This window comes from Malus domestica, chromosome 15 (assembly GCF_042453785.1).
Source record: "Malus domestica chromosome 15, GDT2T_hap1".
NCBI classification, from domain to species: Eukaryota; Viridiplantae; Streptophyta; class Magnoliopsida; order Rosales; family Rosaceae; genus Malus; species Malus domestica.
The window spans coordinates 10,372,621-10,383,194 of record NC_091675.1 but is presented as its reverse complement, the minus strand read 5'-3'; the positions used below and the strand labels follow the sequence as shown (position 1 = coordinate 10,383,194).

General features: G+C 38.0%; 2 protein-coding genes across 2 annotated transcripts; one reads left to right on the top strand and one right to left on the bottom strand.

The window, feature by feature from the left end:
- The first annotated feature begins 214 nt into the window (after positions 1–214).
- Positions 215–6,891, top strand: LOC103456304 (uncharacterized protein At5g08430). Its single transcript, XM_008395999.4, has 6 exons — positions 215–1,591; positions 1,687–1,746; positions 3,222–3,272; positions 5,056–5,126; positions 5,286–5,542; positions 6,237–6,891. The coding sequence occupies exons 1-6, from the start codon at positions 671–673 to the stop codon at positions 6,743–6,745; spliced, it is 1,869 nt and encodes a 622-aa protein (XP_008394221.3). The 5' UTR covers positions 215–670; the 3' UTR covers positions 6,746–6,891.
- A 1,808-nt stretch (positions 6,892–8,699) lies between these two features.
- On the bottom strand, positions 8,700–9,359 carry LOC139191671 (VQ motif-containing protein 31). The gene has a single exon (XM_070812660.1). The coding sequence runs from the start codon at positions 9,357–9,359 to the stop codon at positions 8,700–8,702; it is 660 nt and encodes a 219-aa protein (XP_070668761.1).
- Between the last annotated feature and the right edge of the window lie 1,215 nt (positions 9,360–10,574).

The following is a 10,574-nucleotide window of genomic DNA, read 5'->3' as shown; positions in this document are numbered from 1 at the left end:
TGTGCTATGAGAATAAGTTCATTTTTTGCTACTTCACATTTTTAACTTTTTTTTCATCTAAAATTGTGAAAATAAGCTATTATTAAATGTTTACCAAACATATTTTTTAACTCAAATTTTTTTAATACCTATTTTTCATAAAAGAATCTCAGTGCCAAACCAGTAATCCGTCAGATCCCACATACTTTAAACGAAAAGTTGCGCAATTGTGCTGAATAGTTCTTTAGAGGGACCATTTTTTATATAAAATATGATATGGAAAACGCTACATAGATTGTGAAAGTACAGTTTTTCTCTGCATCCTTTGTCTTTCAGATTCGCCTGTTTGAACTCACAAATTTTGAAAAAATACAATCAAAAGAAATGAATTGAAGAGGCGAAAAGAACATGTGGCAATCTGCTGTTGGTTGGTAGATTGCCAAATTTGCTGCAGTGTGACGGTTACAGACAGCCACCTGCCGCCCGGTTATAAAGCGCGTCATTCTGCTCCAGAGAGGGACGGAGGCAGAGGCAATGTCAGTCGGTTACTGTATTATGTCATTGGGAGTGAGCGAGTCAGTTACCGAGTGACTCAGGCCTCTGGGACCGAGTTAGTGAGTCACTGAGCGGCTGCACTGCCGGAGTTTGGAGTACTGAAAAAAGAAGACGACTTTTTGATTTAGGGACCCGAATGGATTCATTCAGTTGGATGGCGGAGCCGAGTCCTGGTTCGGGTCCGAGTCCGGGTCCGAGTCCTGGTTCGCGTCCGATTCCGAGTCCATTCAGAGGAAGCAGCAAGCGGACGCGGTCGAGGAAGCAACAGGATTTTGATTTGGAGGGGTGGGGGTCGAGGCGGCTGTTTCAATTTCTGGAATCGATCGGGAGGGACACGACCCACAAAATCTCCCAATACGACGTCGAATCGATCGTCACCGACTACGTGAAGCAGCATCAGCTTCAGCACCCGACCAAGAAGAAGAGAATCGTCTGCGACGACCGCCTCTTCCTCCTCTTCGGCCGGAAAACCATCGGCCGCGTCAAAATCTACGAGTTGCTTCAGCAGCATTTCGCCGACAACATGGAGGACGATTCCTCTTCCGACGATGACAGCGACGGCAACGACCGCCCCCTAAACATTAATCTCAATGTCAGTGCAGAACAGGTAGAAGAAGACGGCGACGGCAATCATCGGAAGCAGAAGAAAAAAAAGGCCAAGAGATTCACGGAGGAGGGTGGTTTTGGATTGGGATTGGGATTGGGAATGGGAGTGGGAGTGGGAGCGGGAGTGGGAGTGGGACCCCCGAAAAGCTGCTTTGCGGCGGTGATTCCGGAGAACATAAAGTTGGTGTATTTGAAGAGGTCTTTGGTGGAGCATCTTCTCCTCAATGAGGAAAAGGAGAATGAGGGTAAAGTTGTGGGAAGCTTTGTGAGAATCAAGTCGGACCCCAATGACTACTTGCAGAAGAACTCCCACCTACTACTCCAAGTTACTGCTCTCAACAAGCCGCCCGCCGCCTCCTCCTCCTCCGGAGTTCTTCTGCTTTGCCTTTCTGGCCTTGCCCTCGTCAAAGAGGTCCCAATCTCCCAGCTTTCCAATGATAACTTCACGCAGGTATTCATTTCTTCATAAAGTCCCAGTCTTGCTGAAAATGTAGGAAATGCTAACAAACAATCTCCGAAATGTTTCATTGATCATTTCTGTTGCAGGAGGAATGCGAGGATTTGCGTCAAAGAATAAAAGAGGGCTTGCTCAAGAGCCTTACAGTGGTAACTTTCATTGATTTTTCCCTTTAAAAGTTTCTATTCTGTTGGAGTTGATGAAAATGTAGTCAGTATTCCGGAAACATTGAAGAAACAATGCGCATCAAGAAGCATTCCCCTCCCTCTTCCCCCGGTTAAAGGCCCCATGATTTGCCTTCTTTCAATGCCCCAAAACAGTTGTATTCCTTTGGTTTATTAGGTGTCACTGGCATACTGATATGAAAATCAGTTGGTCAAATGTACTTTTATCATAGATGTCCCTGAAATCAGATATGAGTTGGGCAACATGTCTCGTGTTTCATATTTTTGTTGTGTTTAAGTTTCGCGTGTATTTAGTGGCTTGTACCAGTCTCGTCTATCTCTAGTCTTGTAGCCTGGCCCTGATGAACCGGACATGGAAACTTTTTGGAAACAAGTGTTGAATGCGCTTAAGGGAGAAACTAAATCATTTATTCTGGTTGGTTTTAAGTGAGGTTAGATGGAGGCAAACTGTGCTGAGGATCTTACTAATAGATTTTTTCGCTAATGTTCTGTCTGTCGGAGATTCTTTTATCATTTACTGCAGTAGTTTTTACCACAGTCTTTTGTGGTAAGCTGTGCGTTTCTGGTCCTAGTGGCTAGGAAGATAAATTAGAGCTTTTGAACGGTAGAACGCTCCATTGTAAAAGCGAAGGCTAAGATATTGAGGTGGCTGTTTGAGTGATGAATTAGGGCACCTCTTTTCTTAGCTCACTTTTTGTTGGATTTTGTTTTGAACTTTACCCTTTTGAACTCTAATAGTTTTCTGTATGAGGGAAATTTTTTAGTATCCTATCAAAAAGGAAAGAAGGCACTGAATTGGCCAATAATAAAGTTTCCCCTATGAACGCTTCACTATGACATCGAGTTTGATTCATAATGGAATATATATATATATATTTTAGGGTTTAGGGTTTGATTTGTAATGGAATTTATATATTTTTTTAACGGAAACCACAGTTTTATTAATTACAAGAGTATGTATGAGAGATGTGCTTTGAAAGTATCTGCTGATATTTACTAAGCTAGTCCTAAATAAAATACTTCTCAGAGTATTACATGGACTTGGTCCGCCTAACCTCATGTTAAGCACTGTAGTGCAAAGAGGTTGCAGGTGGGCAGCATTGTGAGGGCACCAGGAAGCAAAGATATTCATTGCTTGAAATAATACAAATGGAATAAAGACTATAATTTGTTGTTCAATATATTAGCACCCTAGACGGCATAGTACCCTTTATAATTATTACTGCTAATTTGTGGATTCTCTTCTCCATGAACATAGTCAGCTGCTGAGCATTGTAATCTTGGTTTTCTTTGGTGGTAGACTTCTATTTCTCTTTACTGTGATATTGATTAATCAGATTTTTTATCTGACAAACATATTCTCTCTAGTTTTTTCCTTCTATTCTTTATGTTTCACTACACATGTAATCTTGTTAATGAGCTTGTTTAACTTTTGACAGGTGGAGCTTCAGCAGAAGGTCCAGATATTGCATGAGGATATAATGAAGCATGTAAGTATTCAATTATAGATAAATTTATGTGTGTCACGGTGTCACCAAATGAATCTGTCCCCATGAATTATAGCCCATGTGCCACTTTCCCCCATGAATGAATTTGGACTCACTTTGCTCTTGAAATTTTCACCCCATGTTTTAAATTCTCCTTGTTGTAATATGTCGAAGTTTCCGACAATGTTCATAAATACCCTAAATAAACGATAAACAATAAATACCCTAAATAAATGAAACTCTCCTCTCTCTCGTCCTTCCCTTCTCTCTTTTTTCTTAATGATAAAAGATACTTGGGGCCAATGTGCGCTGGTACATGCTTTTGGGCAACCTTATGGAGGAAGAAAATCTTTCCTTCAAATTTCAATGCACAACTCACGAAAAGTTTCCATTTTACACCTTGTAATACCCTTTATTTGTAATGAACAAATGAGGACATCTGATAATGAACACCCGGTTTCCACTAGTGAAAGTTGTGAAACCTAAAAACGGTTTTGATCGTTGGACAAAATTTGCGGTTGGGTGCTAACAATGTCTCTTGTTTTAGCCAAACCTTAATAGAAGGATCCTATATATGATATACTATATTTGCATAATAGAGGTTCTAGCATAGCCCCGCCCCATTAGGGGCAGTCGACGCCCATTGAAATTTTTTAGCGTGAGCTTTTGCATTAATCATGAAATTGTAACATTTAACTATGTTATTCCTAATATTTGTAATACTTTAAAAAACATTGAACTTGGATCAATTCATTGAACCCATTGCAGAGTAGTGGCAGTAGCCCAACAAATCAATCCCCTCTGACCTGTTAAGGGACTCCACATACAAACTCTCTCTCACACACACACATGAGAATGTTCTCATGGCGGACGGTCTGGAAACATAAGATTCTTATGAATCTTAGGTTGCCAGATTATGTAACCACCTTTTGTCTCCATACTTTGAATTTGAATCGTTGATCGGGTTGTGTTTTGTCTCAGTATGTGACCTAAGCTCGCAACGTGTTTGTGGGTCGCACTGTCAGAGCCACCTGAAGTCCAATGTTCCAGACTGTCTAATGTTTATATCTTTATTTAAGATCCATCCTTGCAAAAAGTTAGCATATTGGAGATTGTTTGATCATCTGATTGTCATCTTGAATATTTGTAAAGATTGTGTTCTTCTATCTATTTGTTGATAATTAAATGACTTTGTATTATTCGATCCTTGAATAGAAATTTAACAAATGGACGGTTCATATCATTGAATCATTTTGATGTTTGAGGTTACATACATCTTTTGAGGTTTCTATGATTATTCTTAAATGATGGATTCTATCTAAATATATAGCAAGTTGCTGGATATGAATGGATAACCCAGGCTGCTTAACAGAAATTGTGTTTGTTTAATAGTGTGATGTAGTATTCTAAATTAAGTAATTTGGTTGTTATTTAGTTTCAGATTGTGATGAGACTTGAATTCCACATAATTTACCATTTGATCTAAGGGATATACCTGAGAATGTTTCTTAATTTGGACAATATGTGTTCTGTATATATTAGCTCTACAAAACATTTTTGCAGTTCTGCTGGGTTCTTATTTCAGCGACTATTCGAAGAAGACTTTGCAGTATTTGATTACCTTTTACTTATTTAATATTGGTGCCTCCTTCGACAAAAAAAAAATATTGGTGCCTCCGTTGTTGGGCTAGACACTACTCACCTTGGACTTTCTTCTGATGCCCTTGATGTTAAGTGAAGGTTGATTGTGTGAAACTTTCTTCATCTTGTATTGGATTTGTTTCAGTGGCTTGCGAGAGAACTTGCATTGTTACAGAACCAAATTGATAGAGCCAATGAAAAGGGATGGCGTCGAGAATATCCTTTCAAAATATCTTCTTTTATATTCCATAATATGTTACCTAATTTGCAGAAGTATTGCCCAATCAACTTTGAGCTCACGATGAGTCAAGATGCCTTGTATTTTTAACATTGAAATAATCTGCTGATTGAATCCTTAACTTGGTTGATATTTACGCTGTTTGAGTACTTGGAGAGAAGGCAATTGCTTCAGACTCCAGATGAACAGGCACGATTGTTGCGTGAGGTTCCAGAAGTCATTGCAGATGAACTAGAGATAGAAGATGCACCGAAGGATTGTGCAGATGAAATACAAGAAGAGAACCGAAGTTCAACAAGAGATATTATAAAAGGAGCTTCAGAAGCTCCTGTTTGTGATATACCAGCAGAGAAAAATCTAATAACTTGGACCGCAACTGGCATAATTTCTGAAGGTGCGTTCTCGAGAATATGAAAACTTCTATCTTATGTATTCTAAACCGTTCATCTCAACGTATCAACTTAACCCATGGCCTATTGGTTTTGGATTGGATGCTCCAAGTTAACATGATATAGAAGCAGGTAATTCATCAATATGTCAGGCCCAGGTTGGCCAGACATGCCCCACATCTCTCGGTATAACATAATATTGGACCCATGAATATTAATTTTTAAGAAAGGCTCCAGAAAGTTTGGATCATTTGTTATTGCATTGTCTGGTGGGTTTTTTTTCTTTTCTTTTTTATGGACTAGGAGGCAGATTTATGTTGGTCCATACCAAGACCGTTTAGGGAGCTTAAGTTTTTTGGTGGAAAGAAAAAAGGGGGTAGTGCTAGGAGGTGGAGTGCTTATGGGAAAGGGTGCGTTTTTGGGCTTCCTTGTGCTGTGAAAAGTTCTCTTTTCTATTATTTGGTTGGAAAGCCTCTGTACCGTAGGAAAGTGCTCTTTGTCTAGTGGATGCAGTTGTTTGTGCACAGCGGTTCTAATCTTTGGCTCAAAGAGTGTTTCCCATCTATCTTTTTGTTACTGTATTTAATTATTATTGCGTGTAGGGTTCAACAAAGAAATTAATATTGATAAATATAAGGAAAAAATAACATTTATAAAAGAAATTAATCATTGATCTTTATCCTCGTGATTATTCTGCAGCAAAAGTGCATGGTATTTCCTGGCAAGAATGGAAGGAACAACCAACAGAGCCCATAAAGACTAGCAACGGTGAGAAAAAGTATGGAACTATTGACACCAAGGGCTTTCAGGAACTGGTGGGTAAGCTGGTACAGACATCTCAAGAACAACCAACAGAGTCCATAAAGAGGAGCAATGGCGAGAATAAGCATGGAAGCATAGACACCAAGGGCTTGGATAAGCTGGTACAGGCACCACAGGTAATTGATTTAAGTGACGATGAAGATGAAGAACAATGCGACGGAGAGAGGATCCCTGCTGACCAGCTGGGAAGCTCGATATGGCATTATTTCGATCCCCAAGGAAACATACAGGGTCCATTTTCAATTGCTTTGTTGAAGGGCTGGAGTGATGCGGACTACTTTCCTCCCGACTTCAAAATTTGGAAGGCAGGTCAGAGCTCAAATCAAGCCGTATTATTGCAACGCATTCTTCAGCAGAATTATCCAAATAAAGTTGCAAAACATTAAGATTTGGATATCCATTAGGTCATAGTTCATTTGTTAGTCGTGGTCTATAAGGCATACTGTCACTGAATAATTTAGTTTTGTGTTTTTTTCTTCTGATTTCATGTCATGTAGGGAATGTTCATTAGCAAATTAAATTGATGTTCCAATTTTCTGTGCCTTGATATGGTAAATTTGGTTGTTGCCTGCGATGACGATGGAAGGAGCTTCCTGGCTGTCGTCGTGGGTGATGAATTTTTGGGTTTGGATCCTTGTTTGCTGGATATATAACTGATGACCTTTATGCACTGGGAACTTGTTGAGATTTCAGATGATTTAATTTGTGCAGGTAAAGCTTTTGAATATGCAATGCTAATTCGTTCTATGGAGTTTGACTACAGTGCAATGCTGCATTTTTTTATCTTGAGTTTTTTTTGTCAGATTAATTTCGTAATTTTTGTTGCTAATTATTGTCCAAACGGAAATAATTAAACGTATATGCTAAGTATAGTTTGTTGAACACGTTGCGTGATTCAAAAAGGGGGTAATGGTCAGTGTCTTACAAAACACCCCTCGGGCCGTGCCTAGGCGGCTTTGGAGGCGTGGTCGAGGCACGCCTTAAGGCATTCTGAGGCGGTTGTAATCCTCGTGGGTCTCAGCGCTCTGGATTTTTGTTTTTTGTTTTTAATTTTAAATTTATTTATTATTATTTGTTTTTAATCAATTGCAACGGCCGCGTCTTCACTAAGAAGACGATTGCAAAAAATAATATTTTTCTTAAGACTTGGCCTGAAATGACGTCGTTTTGGCCAAGTCTTTAACTTTTTTTAAATGATTTGGTCCAAAACGACGTTGTTTTGACTAAGTCTAATTTTTTTTTTTTAGATAACCCACAGTAGTCCCTAATTGTTTAGGTCCCCTAAGAGCAAGTCCACCCTAAGGACTTTGCGCCAGCACCCAGCGTATTTATTCACTCAAGTGAATAGTAATAGACTGGAGTGAACAGTAATCGGCAAAGGCATCTCCACCCCTAAAAAAATGCCCTGGCACCCAACACATTTATTTGGTGTTTTTTTTTTTTTAAGTTTATTTTAGATAAGATTTTTAACTAATTTCGGATAAAATTTCAAATAAACTTAAAAAAATACACTAAAATAAAATTACATACTCATCAAATAAACTTAAAAAAAACACACTAAAATAAAATTACATAAACTCATCAAATAAACTATAAAAAAAAACACACTAAAATGAAATTACATAAACTCATCAAATACACTTTATTTTTCAACCACAAACTTTATTCTTCAAATACATGATGAAGATGGATGTAGGGATGTATGGTTTATATGGACAAAAAAATTAAGGATGAGCTTTTTGGTATTTTTTTCACACAAAAAGTATATGAAAGCTTTGGTAGAAGGTGTAGAAAATATTGAAATGTGGTGTAAGGTGGAAGATGAGGGTTAGGTATTTATAGAAAAAAAAAAACTTTTTTTAAATTTTACTGTATTTAAAAAAAATTCTGTATTTTTTTATATTTTTTAATTAATTTTAATGTAGTTAATTAATCTAGACCATTGGATTTGAAAAATATTCAAATCCAAGAGCCCAGGATCGGCCACGTGGCCAACACCAGCAAATGGCCCAGCTTCTTGGTCAGCCTGTTTTGTGCTGGCCCAGAGACCAGCTGGGCTGGGTGCCAGTTTGTTGCGCGGGCTGGAGGACATGAACAGGGTGCTGTGCTGCTTTTTGGACAAGGTGTTGGGCAAAGTCCACTCCGGTGTAATCTATGAAATGCCTTGGTTTCGCTATTTAAAACATTCGGAATGGACACCAGGATTAAGGGGGTTGAGCAAAAACAGACTTTAATTGAAAAGGAACAGAATGCTAAAAGAGAAACAAAAACTGAGAAATTAAAATGACAAATAATTAAGTTGAAATTAAGCATATAAATATTATATAATGAAACTAATTGTCATTCGTTTTGACTTGATTTGGGAGATGTTAAAGGGAACAAGGTAAGGAGTTCTAGTGGCCTGCCCCCTCTAGGTGATGGATGCATGTAAAATCTCCTCTCTTGGATGGCTTTCTCTTCTTCTTCTTCTTCTTCTTCTTGTTCTTGATGATGAGCAATAATTACTGCTTGATGGTGATGGTGATGATGGTGGTGATCCAACGATCCAGATGTCAACTTTAGCGTTGGTGACGATGATCCCAGTAATAACAATTTCTTTTCTTCAAGTTGTTCCTGCTGCAGAATGGACAGCTTTGAGAACATTGTACTTGGGCTGAGTACTGATGGGGACGGCGGTTTGGAATGGAAGGTGGTGGTTGTGGGTTTAACAATCTCGAGTTTGGGCCTCATCTTCGCACATTGCCTTCTCTCATGGAGTTTGCTTGTCGAAGAAGAAGCCGCCACCTTCCTAGTACTACTGTTATTAATCGTATTGTTGGTGGTGGTGTTCTTGTTCTTCCCTTGTACTTGTGGTGTAGCTGTTTCATGATGATGCTCGCCGCCGCCGCTGCTGTCGCCTGTTAAACGCTGCACTATTTCTCGGAAAGTGTTTGCGTCTGTTTGGACAAATGTGGTCGATGGACTGGTGGTGCTAGTTGCGCGTAATTCTGACGTGGCCATCGACGCCGATGGACTGGATTTGTAAGAAATTAACAATGTTGAACAAGTAGGAATAAAATTAGGGAGAGATTAAGGAGATGTACAGAAGTTAATGTATATAATTATTATATATAAGAAAGAAAGAAAGAAATTAGTTGAAGGAAGAGTGCTAAAAATGAAGGCATGGTGTGGCTGGCCTACACTCAGAACAGAAGCCAATTAAGGCAGTGAGGGAAGGAGGACAGGCAAGGCAAGACAAACAAAACTATCTACCAGATTTGTCTTTGCTTAATTTGTTTTAACATTTTCCATTTTTGGAGGATTTTACCACTAATCACTCTGTCATGTTGACTATTGACTTAGCTTTTTTTTTTCTTTTTTTTTTCATAACCAATTGTTAACTAGTAAAAGAGCAAATGAGTCATGCTTGTTGGTTGGTTCCATTTCCTATTTTTAGTCTAATTATTTATGAAAAATGGACACCAAGAAATTTACGTGATTCTACAATACCTTTGTCCATGGAACAACGGTAGAAACTTCTTCCACTATATCAAATAACTGGTACAACAAGAGCTACCCTAGACTCGATCAACATAGGAGGGTACACGAACAACAATCTCACACACTTATGGCACGTTTGCTAATGTGTGATTGGAATGAAATAAGAAGTCAATTAACAAAATCATATTTAAATTAAAACTGTTTACTTAAATTATGTGGAATCAAACTAGGATGGAATTGATTTTATTTAAATCGTTTGCCCATTCACCTTACTCAAAATGGAAACAAATATGATTGCTAAATTGTCATTATTATATATGGATGTTAATTAATTATTTTATATAATAACTATTTAGTCATTAATTTACATAGTAATTAATAGGGAAAAAATGCCTATATTAAAATTGGGAGAGGAAGAGCTTTAGAGCATCTTCAAATGAGATGTTAAAAAGTCCACATCAGTAATAACTGTAAAAAAGATATCACTAGCGTTCTCCAACCGAAATGCCAATTCATATGTGGCACGACATGGAAAGATAGCAGAGGAAGTTGCTGTCAAATTTAACAGCAGCTTCAAACCTATTTTTAGAAATTAATAAATGTTTTTAATAATTTTTGTACTTATCTTTGGTTTTAAAATACTAATTACAAATTTACAACTATAAAAATTAAATAATAGTTTAAATAATAGTTTAAATTTGACATATTGGTTGGAGAATAAAATTTAAAAAAAAA